The sequence below is a fragment of the Carettochelys insculpta genome, chromosome 13, assembly GCF_033958435.1.
Source record: "Carettochelys insculpta isolate YL-2023 chromosome 13, ASM3395843v1, whole genome shotgun sequence".
Taxonomy (NCBI): domain Eukaryota; kingdom Metazoa; phylum Chordata; order Testudines; family Carettochelyidae; genus Carettochelys; species Carettochelys insculpta.
Window position 1 is genome coordinate 28,729,654 of NC_134149.1, and position 16,037 is coordinate 28,745,690.

A 16,037-nucleotide genomic window follows, 5' to 3' on the forward strand; every position below is an offset into this window, starting at 1 on the left:
TACCTACCTGGGCACAATGTTTTGAGTCTCTTACACAGGAGGGATTTTCCCTCTTGCTATTGGCTACTCTTTGCTCCAAAAAGCCCCTTGGCCTGCAATGGGAGAATTTCCACAGTGCAGTTATGGGAAACAGGGGTCTCCCCAGCCAGGTCTACACTAGGGGGCAATGTTGAACTGAGATATGCAACTTCAGCTACACGACTAGTGAGAGAAGCTCTCCTGTCGTCTCTCCTTATGCTTCTCATTCCGTTGGGGTACCGTAGTTGACGAGTTGATCAACGGTCAGTTTACCATGTCTTTACTCGACCTGCTAAATCAGTCCCCAGGGGACCGATTCCAGTGACGCCAGTCTTCCTGTCAGTGTCTATCAGGCCTTAGTGCCAGCATGTTGGAGTGCACACGACCGCAATTTTGAGCAGCTCTCTCTGACTGTAGCTCAGAGCAGCACCTAAGTAGTGCTGGGGTCTGTGGAAACCATCTTGTATAAGAAGCCATGCACGTACACAAGAGCCTGTACTTTCCCTGACCTGTTTGGGAACGGCAGGGAGGATGACCTCTATGGAATGCGTTAATGGGCTGTTTGGAGTTAAGGCTCCAGCCCCCCAGTACCTGTTTCTCTTTGCTGATAACGGTTTCTCTTGGAGAAGTGATTTACGATTCTCTAACTAATTGCCTCTGACACTGGGCTTGTTTGTGTAAGGGTATAAAATACTAGACTGAGCTGCATCAAACAGCCTTGCTGGACCTGGTTGTACTAGTGTCCAGTTTGGCTCATCTGTTGCCTTATTGAATTCAATAAAGCTGAATGTTCACCGCCTAAACAGAGAAGTCTTTTGCTTCAACAGGTCTGACCAGCTAAGAATGCTAATGATGTAAATGTGGTATAAAGCCTTAATGCAAAGATGTTTACAATGCTGCTGCCCCCCGGGCATTGCCTACACTACTTCCATGTGTGGGGCGGTCAGCCAGGCACTTTCACAACCACTTCAATTCATGCAGACACTTGTAAGAGAAATAACAGAGTAGAGTTCTGACAGCTAGAAAACAGCTGTGCAATGGAGAGGTTAGTTATTTAAATGCTCATGTTAAACAAGACCCTAGGGTAACTTGCTCACCCTGTCACTAGCTTATAAACCCACACCTGAGTCCTGGGTATGGGACCAAGGCCAAGTTCTGAGTGGGAGGGTAGAGGTAGGCAGAAAAATCCTTTCTTAACAACCTTGAAATTGAAAAATTATCTTAAATCCTGAAAAAGCTATGTCCTGGATATTTTCTGACTTTTACAGTACAGTACAAGGCAAAAACCAGACCATATTTAAGCAGGTGCAACATTCAAAGATATTTTCCAGTGTTGAAAATGGTCAGGAAAATGGGTGAAAGTAGTACAGTGTGTAAAAGGCATTGATTCAGCATTCAGGGAGCGTGACTCCCTCCTTCCCTGCCTCACAAGGAGTCTCTCACGTCTGTACAAAGGCGATGGGACAGGGTATTTGACCACTGTTTTGCACAGGTAGAAAGAAGCGCACAGTGGAGTGGGGAATCAGACCGTTTGATACTGAAATTTGATCCTGTAGCTTATAGCTACCATACAGTCTTTTTTCTCTTCTAAGAATGCTTTTATAACTCAGTTTTAAATTAAGGTACAGCGTTGTCAAAAGTACAGTACGTTTTGCTAAGAAAGGAGGCACCTAGATAAAATTTGTGAAAGTTGCTTCATAGGCTGTCTGTTTACAAACCACTGAAGCAACCAGAAATGCCTTTGTGGTTAAACTTGACCTGAAGTTTAATAGGCTCATCAAACAAAGTACTTACAAGGGATTAACAATACATGATGGCAGGATGTCCTTTATTGGCTATTAACATGACTAGATTTTCTGTTAATGACTGAAAGCCACAAATGCACCTAGAAGCACATTTATTGGTCAATTATATGCACCCTTGAGAGGTTTACCATGAGAAAATGGCTTTCTTTGTTTAAAATGTTTGTTTTCAGTGAAATGTGGGAAAAAACGTTCTGAATTATTTGGACTCCCTGTGTTTGAAAATCACTCCCAGCTGGAATGGCATTAACATAGCAATAACAATCATTTAAGCACCTAAGGAACTACTCTGGTATTCCAAAAAGAGGCAGCAAACCCCAGATTCTCTATTTGCTAATCACATCACTGTAGACGGTTTAATATTTTAAACAGAAAGAGCAAAGAAGAGAGGAAACAGAAAATCAGTCCTGCTATAATTAGATGCAATTCACATTGACATCAAAGAGCACTAACTGAGGAGCACCACAGTGGGGTTGTACCCCTCCCTCCAAATTCTGTGCTGGGGTCTGCTCACCAGAGCCCCAGATAGAACTCTTAACTGCAACACAGCCTGGGTGTGACAGAGAGAGAGCCATGTTAGTCTGTATTCTATCAAAACCTAAAAGCAGTCAAGTAGCACTTTAAAGATAAACAAAGGTGTGTGACACAGAATGAATTCAGAAGCTGGGACCAGCACAGGCTTTGCATCACTGAGTTTGTTTATAAATAAAGGCAGGATGATTAAGATAACGGAAAACTTGTCATTAAAGGTCGTTAGATGATTCCAAATCATTGTCAGGTACCCCAGTCAAAAGACAGGGAAAGAAAAGGTAGGAAAAATGGTAAGAATGGAGAGTGGTAAATAGGAAAGAGTGACTTTTAAAATATTTTAAGCTGTTATAAAATAAATATGTTAATACATTGTATTTTATTGTAATAATCTGTTATTAAATACTCAATGAACACTTATCACTTATTAACCTAATTTGTGTATTTGAGGAATAAATTGATGTTGGCTGTATACATAAACTAAAAGTCTGGGTTAACCTAATTCTCATACTGAAAAAAAACCTAATTTCAAGAATAGGTCTCAGTAACACACAAGGTTGATAGTATCCAACAAGGAAAATTATCAAACGACCAGGGTAATGTCTTTGTATATACAAGACCTACCAAAGTGTGACCATTCAACAGTATTTCCTGTCTCCTCCAAGTCAGATATAACTTGGATTTTTGGCTATTCTGGGACTGGTACCAGCCAGATAGAAACCTACTTTATCTGGCCAGTGGAGGAGTGTATATTACCAAATTCTTCCCAACCCTGTTACTACTGATGCATATTTTGTTCACCATGTAATAACCACTTCCTTGAAGCTGCTTCACACCATTGTGAATGCTGTGTAAGTTCTCTTCTTGCTTGATAATTTTCCATCTTCTTTCCCGCTTTACTAGGGGTTCTTGTATTGACTTTCTTCGTGAATAGATTACATGTGAACACTGTTACCGGCAAGGATCAATTTATTATAGCCTATGGGGGTCTTAGAGGTGCCATCTGTTTCTCTCTGGTTTTCTTGCTCCCTGACTTTCCGAGGAAGAAGCTCTTCATTGCAGCTACAACTGTAGTTATTCTCTTCACTGTGTTTGTACAGGTAAGAACCCTATCAGTACAGTAGTGTATGATTTTTCTTACTTCTATAACAAACCACACACCCCGTTCCTTTTTAGAATGCTTATGTCAGTCCAATTATTACACAGTGCATGGCAATACTTTTGTTTCAGATACATGGCTGATGCTGATCCTGGTCTCGAATTGGACATGAAGTTTTCAGGCCTTTTCTTGTATCAAACATACAGTTTGGGCTTAATGAAAGTCTCACATCCCTCTTGGGCTTTTCCCAGTTCTCTGCTTGTTGTACGGGACAAAGGCTCTCAGGACATTCTCCAGGGCTCCCTCTTGCTCCAGAGGCTCCTTCTCCCATTCCCCCGGCCTGCCGAGCTTCCTGCTTCTCTGTGCCAGAGAAAGTCCCAATCTGCCCTTTCTTAATCCTTCTGAGTATCACTGACCCATCACAGGTGCACTGGCCTCTTCCCCCTTCAAAGGCTAGTGCTGTCCTATGACTGGCATATTTGGATTTTCATTCTGTTATAAGATGGAAGTTTAGTTAAACCCTCGTGCTCGTGAGTTCTGTTCTCAGTACACCAGGAGGGTGAGGGCGAAAGGAAGCATTCTAAACCCACTTAGGACAAGATTTTAAAAAGTCACTATTGATTTTGAACATTTCAGTTTTTTGGCATGAGACAGCTTAAAAGGGCCTGATTTTGAGTGGCTGGTGCTAATTTTGAGAGGCTTGGTCCCTCCTGAAAACCAGGCCTCTTTATAATGAACGCAGCAACCGAGGCAATCAAAATCACGTCGCTGGAAAATCTTGGCTTTAATATGCAGATGTTAGCATTTTATGATGTTTCATTAAAAGAAGCCTCTGCACCTGTGATAGCTGTAAATTGCTGCATTGTTTTGCATTGAGAAAAGGATTGGGATGTGTAGCTAGTTATATAAGTAAGAAAAACCGTAAGCCAACAAAATAATGGTTCCTTACATCCCAGTTCGTGGAAAGAGTGGCTTTTAAGGAGTTTATTATTCCTCAAGAACAATACGACTGATTCTAGCTAAGGCAGGAACATTTTTGTGTATGCTAATACTGAAGGTGATTTGATTGTGGGGTGAGTTTATGACTTGTGTGCTTCCCTTTAAGCAACCGTGCACATTGAGCACATCTCCTGGCATTGAAGTGCCATCTAGTGGTTAAAATATTCCTGGTTCACCAAAGATGTTGGCCCTGATTCTTTGCAGTCCTGTGCCCTGTGCTGTCACTGTACTGCAACAGTACTGGCTCTTTGGCTGCAGCAAGGTTCCCATTGAAAGCCCAGATTTCATGCCTCCCTAAAATGCACTTGCCTAGTTAGTTCAGCTTGGAAATTGGTATGTCAGGTCAGGGCCCAAGGTGAGCGTGTAGTGCAAACAGAGCCATCCCATCCATGGGATGAACTGGGGGGGCCACCCACGGTCCCGCGCTTTTGGGGCCCCACGGCTTCTGCCCCAACCATCCTATGGATGGGAGGGATATGGGGGTTACCTGGGGCTGAGAGTTGGATGAGGGGGCAGCAGAGGTTTCCTCCTCTCCCCTCCAGGCAGGGGGCCTGCTCTGCGCCTCTTCTCCACAGTGGTGGGAAGCAGCGTGTCCCTCTGGCTCCCTCTGTCTGTAGAGAAGTGAGGTGCAGTGGGCTGGGAGGGCAGCCTGGTGCAGCAGGGCAGGGCAGGATGTTGCTGCTGCCCCTGCCACCCACATGGTGAATGGGGAGGGGGAAGAGGAGGTGATCCCTGCCTAACCCTTGTTCCCAAGAAAACCCTGGGCCCCGTTGCCTGGGGTAGGGGGTAGGGGTCGGAGAGGGGCGGAGCTGGGGAGGTGCAGGGTCTGTGGCCAGGGCGGCGGTGCCCTCTCTCGCCCCCCGATGGCCCTGTGTGCAAATTTGGGCTGTCTGGGTCAGGTGCTCCCAAGACAGAGGCGTCCCAAAGCGGCCCTGTTTTTAACGTACACGGTTAGGTTCTGTGTCACTGCATTCGGGAAGCACATGCTGCTTCCTGGAATGAATACAGCCTTGTCTGCCCACCGCCCCTTTTCTGTTGGCGCAGCTGCATGCGCAGAGCCACCCAGCAGATCCCAGGGCAGTTCTGCGGCCTGTCTCTGTAAGGCCAGCGTAAGGGGTGGCACCACTTAGCACAGATCCCCAGGGGCTTCTTGCATCCATGTGCACAAGATCCATACAGAGTCTCCAGCCTCGTGCCTGCCTTCCTTCCCCCACCCGTGACCCATCCTGTAGAGGTGTGAAGTCCTGTAGATGCAGGCCCTGACGCAGGAACTGCTGGGGGGTGTGTGTGCGTTTTAGTAAATGTGGACACCCCCGCCCCCCGGCCCTTCTTCTTCCACCCTCAGCTTCCCATCTGCACCCCCCTCCCCGCCAAGTTGGTCTGAAGATCGCTTACTCCCACTTCAGGCTAAGGACTTCGACTTCCCCCCCCGGCTCAGACTGATCCCAACCACCCTCCCCCTGCCTGAACACAGTACCCTGCTCAAACCGAACATACACCCCCTCAAGCCCAAAATCCCAAACACCCCACTCCCGCTTAGCCTGAAACCCCCCACCCTGCTCAACCTGAACATGCCCCCACCTTGCTTGGTCCAAGTTCCCCCCTCAACCCCAGTCAGCCCAAATGTTCTACCCCTCCCACTCAGCCCAGGTGGGGGAGGATTACCTGTGGCAGGGGACAGGCAGCTGTGGCAGGAGCAGCTGCAGGGGATCATCTCCCCTCAGACCTCCCACCCCACTGCACTCACCAAGTGGCGCTCCACTTAGGCTCCTGGCACGCCAAGTGCCCTTCTCCATGGGCAGCTGGGAGGTCTCCAGCCGCCCAGTAGGACCAGCAGGCCTGGAGGATGTGGCAGAGTGGCCCATGGTGAATGCAGGTGGGGAGGGGGGGTTGGGAGAGGCCCTGGGGAGGTGATTTTCTGTGGCTACTGGTGCCTCCTGCCCACCCTCTGCCCCAGGTGAACCCCAGCCAGGCTGGCTGAGGAAGGGGCAGGGGGCAGAGCGGGGAAGGGGGGCGGCCCATCGGGGTGTGTGTGAACGCACGCCTTGCATACAGGCCTGAGGTGCTCTGAAGCTACATACAGGTACAAAGTGGCTTCGTTGCTGATCCATGCCCAGTGGGAGTGAATTTCTGCTCATGCCCAGGCTGCATGCGAGCTGAAGATTCAGACTGGGATGTAGGGTTGCATTAATCTTTGGTGGGCCTAGTGGGGCAAACATATTTGTAGACTACCCTGGTGTAATATTTAGGGGGGTTCTGGGCACAGCTGAGAGAACCAACCTGGGCAAATTGCTTAGAACCAGACCACTCAGAGCCCAGGCTAGAGTCCCCTTCTCAATAAGGCGAACTCAGGTAGACACAGAAGTACCTCTGCTGCCCGTCTGGCTAGCCAGAAGCTACACAAGCAACCCACAGATTCTTCAGCTGCTCCTAATCCTAAACCACTAACTCTCCTTACTCTGGTGAGAGGTAATGACACCTATTTTACCAAATCCACACACATCTTCCCGGCCCCAAAAGGTTCAACCACATTCCCAGGTCACTAGCCAGGGCTAGCTGGAGCTGAGGAGCTGGCATTAAGGGCTGGGGCAGAGAGAAGTCAGCAGACAGGGCCCTGTCACTGCTCTGCTGTGTAGGAAACTGTGGGATCTAGCTGGCAGCATCCCAGCTCACGCATGGCCACCATAGAGAGCAGGGATCTCCTCCCCCACTGTCCTGCTCCCTAACAATGTGCCGGGGGGGCAACAGCCACATGCATAGTCTGGCTACTGGGGTGACATATAGCAGATGAGGAGAGATGCTGTGGGGTCTCCACTCTTGCTTGGCTCTGGTTGCTTGCTTGCTCTGGGGCTGTCAGCAGAGCATGGGCAGCCCTGCCCACCTGGGAACTACCACCTCCTGGCACGTTGTTTGTGCAGGCCGGTCTTCCATGCCATTTCGGCAGCAGCCTCTGGCCTGAAATTGGTGCCCCCGACACCTGCCAGTGAACCCAGCAGCGTCAATGCTCCTCTCCCACAGGTGAGCAGGAAGCTTGGGAGCACAACATGTCCAGCCAGTGCCAGTGCCTGCTGTGGAGAGGAAATATTTCCTTGCTGGGAGGTGGCAACTGCCAATTCTTCCTCGAGTGTCCCTCGAGTGGCAGTGCAGCAGCGCATGTGGCAGAGGTTGAGCCTCCGATTACTAAACAGACGGCCCGTGCATTCAGAGTGGCGGCCAGGCAAGCGCCGGAACCGGCGGCACCGCTGCAAGCGGCACAGACCCCCGCGGCACCAACGGTGCAGGGCCACCAGGCACGTAGCCTGCAGGCACCGGAGGAGACCACCCGCGCGACACCGCAGATGAGTGTGCCGAGCGTGGCGCTGACAGCGGGGCCGAGATCCCCGGCACAGGGAGGGGCGGAGCCAGCCCCGCAGGGGAGGGGAAAGGCAGCAGCGAAAACCCAGCACCGCAGCCCTTCTCTGGACAGGGCTGCAGGGCTGCTGTCAACAAGTCCTCCCCTTATGCTGCATACACCAACTAGGAGACATGGGTCTCCCCCAGCCTACCCAGAGCCTCCTTCCCCGTTCCTCCAACCAGCCTCACCATGGCTCGGGCCACCCTCGCCTTTTCTGGGATTTGACCCTCTGGTGTACTACCATGAACCAGTTTCACCATTGTCTCAATCGTCCAGACGATCTCGCTCCCCCAGACATCGGGGGTATACACCTTGAGAGTGGTCCAGGTCTCCATCCCAGGAACCGTGCCCGTGCTGCCACAGTCGTCCTTATCACGCCGGGCATAGACACCACAGGCATACGCCCAGGGGCAGGTCCCCCTCGACTGCCCAGTACCCCCGTGGACACTCACGGACAGGGACGGAAACACAGCTGTCTCAAGGGGAGCTGATTCTGGAACCCCGAGATTTTCCCTCGCAAGCCTCTAGTGAGAGGGTGTACCACCGGCAGCAGGACCCTGAGAGTTCAAGGGAGGTCTACCCTAGTGGTTCCTCCTTGCCCTCCCCTGACGAGGCTATGGCCCCCGGGGATGTTGCCCCCCCCGGACGACCTCAAACAGTTTCAGGAGCTGTTTAAAAGGGTGGCTTTCACGCAAGGCATCCAAACAGCAGAGGTGCAGGAGAAGCACCACAAGCTCTTCAAAAACCTGAGGCCTCCGGCCTCGTCCAAAATCGCTATCCCGCTCGACGAAGCAATCATGGAGTCTGCTACCACCATATGGCAGACCCTGGCTTCCGCTCCACCTATAAACAAGAGGGTGGATAAGAAATACTTTGTCCCGGTGAAGGGCATGGAGTTTCTGTTTAGTCACCCACAACCAAATTCTCTGGTGGTAGAATCGTCTCAGCAGAGACCAAAGACTTCCCAGTACAAAGCGGGGGGAACGGACAGAGATGCCAAGAAGCTAGAGCTGTTTGGCAGAAAGGTATACTCCTCCTCCACCCTGCTGCTGAGAATGGCTAATTATGAAGCACATCTAGCGAACCACAATTTCGACAATTACTCCAGGCTTACTTCTCTCATGGATTAGCTTCCAGAAGATAAGAAGCCGGTGCTGAAGGCCATCGTGCAAGAGGGCTATGCAGCCTCAAGGACGGGAGTCCAGATCGCCCTGGACGTAGCGGACACGGAGGCACGCTCAACGGCTACGGCAGTGGTCATGCACAGGGAATCCTGGCTCCAGACATCGGGTATCCCGAGGGATCTGCAGGCAAAAATTGTCGATCTCCCTTTCGACACGCAGAAGTTGTTTGCAGAGTCAACTGATTCAGTCCTTCATTCCAGTAAAGACTCAAGAGCTACACTCAGAACTCTGGGTATTTATACCCCTCCATACAGAAAGAAAAAGTATTACCCTCAACAACAGTGATACCCGTACCAGCCTCAGCGTGCTCAGTACAAACGGGGCAATGACCAAGGGCGGCATCAACAGCAACAACAGTATAGAACTCCCAGGCGACGTTCCCAACAAGGCTGTGCATCCTTGGGGCAGGCCCAAAGGCAACAAGTTTGACAGACAGATCAAGGGCTGCACTATTACTACCATCGCGCAATGTCATCCACAATTAATGTTCCATCATCGCCTCCGACCGTTCCACTCACAATGGCAAAAGATCACCACAGACAAGTGGGTACTAGAGATCATAGCCACGGGTTACATGATCCCCTTTCAGTCGCTCCCACCGCCAAGACCTCCTCCCAGGCCTCATCTCAGGGATGCCTCCCACGAGGCGAAACTCAAGCACGAGGTGGACCATCTGATGCTTATAGGGGCGGTCGAAAGAGTGCCGGAGCGACTTCAAGGGAAAGGGTTTTATTCACGATACTTCGTCACAGAGAAGAAAACAGGAGCTGGAGGCCCATCTTAGATCTTCGAGGCCTCAACCGGTACTTGCGCAAACAACGCTTTCGGATGATCACAGTCGCCTCTATACTCACGGCACTGGACGATGGAGATTGGTTTGCAGCCCTCGACTCACAAGATGCGTATTTTCATATAACGATCCACCCGGCTCACAGACGTTTTCTCCGGTTTATGGTCGGCAAAGAACATTTCCAATACAAGGTTCTGCCGTTCGGCCTCTCCTCGGCCCCCAGAGTCTTTACCAAGACCCTGGCAGTGGTGTCAGCCTACCTGCACAGACAGGGGGTATTTATATTCCCATATCTGGACGACTGCCTACTGAAAGGGGCCTCGAAAGAGGAGGTACTATGCATGATACGTGTAACAGCAAACACGTTTTCTTTGCTGGGCCTGGTCATCAACCTTGCGAAATCAAAGATCGACCCCACACAGGACATAGAGTTCATAGGGGCACGCATAAATTCTATCACAGCAAGAGTTTATCTACCCGATGCTTGCTTTCGCGCTATCGGTTCCCTGGTACAAGTCATTACATACAGCCCCATGGTGCCGGTTTTAATGTGCTTGCAGCTGCTCGGCCACATGGCAGCGGCAACGTTTGTGGTACAGAACGCCAGATTGCATATGCGCAACCTACAACATTGGTTGGCGAGTGTTTACAAGCCGGTATCCCATACCGTCCTCAGGGTGGTGTCGCCCATGACAGAGGTGCGCAGATCCCTGCAATGGTGGGTAAACCCCAAGAACATGCTAACAGGGGTACCCTTTCACCAACCACAAATCTCTATTTTTCTCACCACCGATGCCTCCTGCATAGGGTGGGGAGCACATATTGGCGAAAAGGTGACGCAAGGACTGTTCCCCTATGGAACAGTCACTGCATATAAATATTCTGGAGCTCAGAGCAGTGTTCAACGCCTGCAAACACTTTCAAGACCACATACAAGGCAAGGTAGTTGGGATCAATACAGACAATATCTCCACCATGTTTTATATAAACCGACAAGGCGGAGCTCGATCCCGTGCCTTATGTGCGGAAGCAGTCCGGCTGTGGAACTGGTGCATCGCCAACAATATAACGTTGAAAGCCTCGTACTTACCAGGCGCTCACAACGTGAAGGCAGACCAGCTGAGCAGGCACTTCGCACTCACACACGAGTGGCAGATCCGCTCCAATCTGCTACGACCGATTTTTCAGGCATGGGGGTTTCTCCAGATAGACCTGTTTGCCACTCAGCACAACAAGAACTGCCCCCAATACTGCTCAAGGGCAGGACTGGGGTGGGGGTCCCTGGGGGACGCGTTCGTGATTTCGTGGAAGGGCCCACTGCTTTACGCGTTCCCCCCCACAGTGCTCATCCACAAGGTCCTGCAGAAAGCCAGGAGGGAGGGAGCCCGCATGATCCTAGTGGTCCCCACATGGGATCGACAGCAATGGTTCCCCTTGCTTCTCCGCATGTCGGATTGTCCACCGCTTCCCCTTCCGGTAGCGCCGGACCTGCTCACGCAGGCCCACGGGTCCATAGTTCATCCTTACCCCCGAGGCCTGCGCCTACAAGCATGGTTAATCCATGGCTCAGCTCCCTAGAAAGTACATGTACGGAGGGAGTGCAACAAGTCCTGGAAAGTAGCTGAAGGATCTCCACCAGGAAGACCTACAAACAGAAATGGACTCGATTCACTGCATGGTGTTCCACCAAGCAGTTAGATCCCCTTGAAGTGCCTATACCTGTCATACTAGAATACTTACTGGACCTCAAGAGAGGCAGGCTCTCCCTATCCTCGTTGAAGGTCCATCTCGCCGCTATGTCGGCTTTTTGGCATGAAGAAGAAGGGCCCATGGTGTTTGCCCATCCTATTGTTACCAGGTTCGTGAAGGGGCTGGTAAACCTGTACCCCCCTTGGAAACCGCTTCCACCATCGTGGAGCTTGGACCTGGTGCTCAGCATGCTAATGGGACCACCCTTTGAACCCTTAGCCACGGTTTCCCTCCGTCTCCTTATGATAAAGACAACCTTCCTTCTTGCAATCACGTCAGCTCGCACGGTCAGTGAGCTCGCAGCAGTTATGGCAATGCCGCCCTGCACGGTATTCTCAAAGGAGGCGGTAACATTACAGCTACACCCAGCCTTTGTTCCGAAAGTTTCTTCAGAGTTCCATCTTAACGAACCTATAGTTTTACCCTCGTTTTACCCAAAGCCTCATAGCTCCAACAAGGAGGCATGCCTGCACCTCCTGGACGTGAGGAGGGCGTTGGCCTTCTACATAGACAGAACTAAGTCCTTCCGGAAAACGGACAGACTCTTAGTCTCTCTCGCTCCCAGATCAAAAGGAGAGGGTCTCTCTTCACAGAGAATCTCGAAGCACATTGTGTCCTGCATAAAGATGTGCTACGAACTTCGAAAGACTCCTTTACTGGCCCTGCCTAGGGCTCATTCCACCTGGGCAGTGGCAGCATCAACAGCCTTTTTCAAGGGCATTGCGCTAAAAGACATTTGCAGAGCGGCGACCTGGTCATCCTATGACACCTTTGCCAAGCATTATGCCCTACACCGGGTATTCCAAGAGGATACCCGCCTCTCGACAGCGGTCCTTTCGGGGGCAAGCTGCACATAACCCGATTACCCACCTCCTTTCTTGGGTTACTGCTGGGTAGTCACTTATCGTGGAGCACCCACGGGGACACTTGAGGAAGAAAGAGAAGTTACTCACCGTAGTAACGATGGTTCTTCGAGATGTGTCCCCGTGGGTGCTCCACCATCCGCCCATCCTCCCCGCTTCGGATCTCTGTTTGGTGTTTTTCAGGAGCATCCGAGGCGGGGAGCTTGGTCAAGGGACTGGCGGGGATCGGATCGCGCACGTGGCCGGGAGCGCACAGGGGAGCGGCACGCGCCAGCGCATGCACAGTCCGGCAGAAACTGCTGGAAAGATCTGATCTGCGGCGCCGGGGCGAGCCCGACACCTATCGTGGAGCACCCACGGGGACACATCTCGAAGAACCATCGTTACTACGGTGAGTAACTTCTCTTTTCCTCAGCTGCTGCGTATGCGGAGCGGCAGGAAGAGGCAGGCCCTGCCCCGGGTAGCCCAGAGTGGACAGTTACTGGAGCAGCAGCTTCTGAGGGGTCGTCTTCACCCCTGTCGCTGTGGGGAGGGGGAGGAGCCTTGGCCAACTGGCTGACAACCAAGAGGAGCTTGCAGTGGGTAGGGGGAAGAAGGCCTGGGCCAGCTGGCCAAGAGGAGTGAGCAGTGGAGGGGAATGGCCAGGGGGGTGTAGAGGAGCCAGTGGTTCAGGGTGCAGTGCACAGAGAGAGGGCCAGGCCAGGACCCATTTAGAGTGTGGGCTTGGTACCACTGCAAATCCAATACTGCTGGTATGTTTACAGTTGAGCCCATACAGCAAAAGCTCCCTTGTCTCCTCATATTAGATATGATCATCTGGGCAAAGCAGTAATGATCTTGATATACCAATGTGACCAGGCCTGGAGCTGAGTCTCACAGGCAGCTGGATTGGTATGTCAACCGTGGGCAGAATGTTCACTCCCGTCTGGCAGACTGAATGGAGCGCTCAGAGGCCAGGGGGTGGGAAAAGGGTAGCAGGGTTCAGGATGACAAGTTTTAAGATGCAAATGTGGGTCAGAAATTGAAAAGATCCGGTCACTTGGCAGGACCGCTCCTGCAGGGAGACTCGGAGTCCCTGACAAAGGTTGCTCTGAGGCTGCAGTTTCACTCTGCAGCAGCTTTGTAAAATAATTCTCAGGAGGATGGGAGGGCTTTTGTGTAACCTCCAGAGCTGAAATGGTGATGTCATCTCCATGCAAAAGGGAGGGACTCTCCTGTGGGTGTGTGTCAATAAAACGACCCTTTGACCTGGAGTCATTCAGAAGGAACTTAGTATTCATGCAGACAAGCTTGATTAAAATTCTGGTACCTGTGGCATCACTGAACAGAGACAGCCAAAAGAATCAGAAATATTTAAACTTGCTTAAAGAAACAACCACCTTGACATGCCCCAAGGAATAACAACCGATAAAAATGATTGATTGGATATTAAAGAACACGTCTTAAAATCACGGCGTGTCAATTGATCCCACATCCAGGGGCAGGGTGGGGAGTGGGGTGAACCAGAGTGTTACCATTTACATCAATGGATGCAGAATTGGGGCTGGCATGATTACTTCAGTGTCCCAGCATCCTCCGTCATGTATTTCACCTTGGCTGGGAGGGAGAAGAAATATTCACTGTGCTGTTGTTTCTAAAGCCTTTTCTATATCGATGTACATCAGCTTCTGGTAGCAGTCATGGTACAACCCCTGACCTCTGGGAGAGCTTGTGTGAGTAAATACTGAGTAAAACTGCAGGGCATAGGGTAGTGGGCCCTGATGCTGGAGCAGAGGGCTGAAGAGATGTGCAAGCAATACTGAGGGAGCACAAATTGCTCCTTTCTCTTGGAAACTGCTAGCTTGACTTGTCTCAGGAGCCGCCTGTCTATCCATCGGCATCTGTCCTGCCGAGTCCTGCTGAGGCCAGGGCTCTGCCCCGTGCGAATGGGGATGGGACCCCATACCCGGGACACCGGATATTGCCCGGCGCCGCTGAGCAGTGTTGTATAGATGTCTCCAGCAAAGAAAGATGGAGAAAAGAAGAAAGGGAGATCTGCCATCAGTGAAGTGGTGACCAGGGAATAGACCATCAACATTCACAAAGGGATCCATGGAGTGGGTTTCAAGAAACGTGTGCCCTGTGCTCTTAAGGAGATCTGGAAATTTGCAATGAAGGAGATGGGTACTCCTGATGTACACATTGACACCAGATTGAACAAAGCAGTGTGGGCCAAAGGGATAAGGAATGTTCCCTACCGCATCTGTGTAAGTTTATCCAGAAAAACTCAGTGAGGATGAAGATTCGTCCAACAAACTGTACACACTGGTTACCTACGTACCAGTCACCACTTTCAAAAGTCTACAGACAGTCAATGTGGATGAAAACTAAACTGATTTTTAGTGCAATAAAGTTATAAAGGTGAAAAAAAATTACCTGGCAATGCCTTTACTAGACACAAAACATTATCTGTGAGCAGTCAGGTTTGGCCGTGTATGGTTCTACTCATGTATATATAACCCAGTCAAAATGTCTGTTTTGGTCTTCCTAAAGCTGTGGCAAGAATAGCCTTGTCATTCCTAGAGGTAACAGCAGGAGTGATCAATAATTTAGTGAAACTGATGGATGCTCAGTGCACCCAGGCTGGCCCGTTGTATGCCACTTGCACCACAAAATCCTCAAAAGAGACTTTCATTTGTTTCTTGAATGCCACAAAGGTGCCTCATTGTTTTTTCTCTCACTGTCCTTTGAAAGCTAAATGCCAGGTTCTCCTTTTATGGTGCACTCTCTTCTGCTGTTCAGATTGTGACGTCCCTGGTGAAATTGCTGAGAAGGAACTCTGACATTGTGAAAGTTTTTGTTTTGGGTTTTTTTTGGTGTGATGTGGACACTTGTCCATAAGCAACTGCATTGACCCCAGTCATACATGTCACTAATGTTACATTGAGCCACATACTATCTTATCTCAAAGCCATGATCCAGCATGTGCGTTCATGTGGCTTCAGGAGTCTTCTCTGCTCTCCTCTCCAAAGTCTGTTGAAGTCAGTGGGGCTCTGCACAAGCACAGGGTCCTGCTCACATAGAATAATGTTCAGTATCAGAGCCGTAGAAATATCTGTGTATGCAAGAAGTTGGGAGTCATGGTCACAGAACTCTGTGCTGTCAGTTTAAAATGAAAACAAACCCAGCTGATTATCCAGCACAAGACAAGAGGCCAAATTACATAGGCGCCGCCTAATTGGCAATGTGGTATTTTTAAATTTGTGAGATTTATATTATTTACACTGAATGTTGATGAATTCTGTATTGGCATTAGTGGTTAAAATGACACATTAATTGTTCTTGAAATTAAAGCTGTCCTCTCTGCCAACTCTTGTGACAGTCAAGAGAGTCATGAGCATCAGCTACTGTAGCATTTCTGCTGCAGGCATAGGCACAGAAAAGGCAAGTCATTTCATAAAGAGGCAAATTTAAGAGATATAATGGATTATAAATCACAGCAGAGTTTCAGAATTCCTCATTCAGGAGGCCATGAAAAGATTTAAAAAAAAACACCTCTTTTCTCTTCCCCTCTTTCACTAGTTCGTCACAGATAAATCACAGCCACTGATGGCAAAGATTAATAAGAGATG

The 16,037-nt window shown here is 50.1% G+C and overlaps 1 protein-coding gene and 1 pseudogene across 1 annotated transcript in view; both read left to right on the forward strand.

The window, feature by feature from the left end:
- The window catches only part of LOC142020377 (sodium/hydrogen exchanger 2-like), a 65,994-nt gene that overhangs the window by 16,778 nt on the left and 33,179 nt on the right, over nt 1-16,037 (forward strand). Inside the window, exon 5 of the mRNA XM_075008133.1 lies at nt 3,252-3,448. Within this exon, the coding sequence (XP_074864234.1) occupies nt 3,252-3,448 (197 nt within the window). The remainder of the gene's footprint in view (nt 1-3,251; nt 3,449-16,037) is intronic.
- Nucleotides 14,418-14,796, forward strand: LOC142020241 (large ribosomal subunit protein eL31-like; annotated as a pseudogene).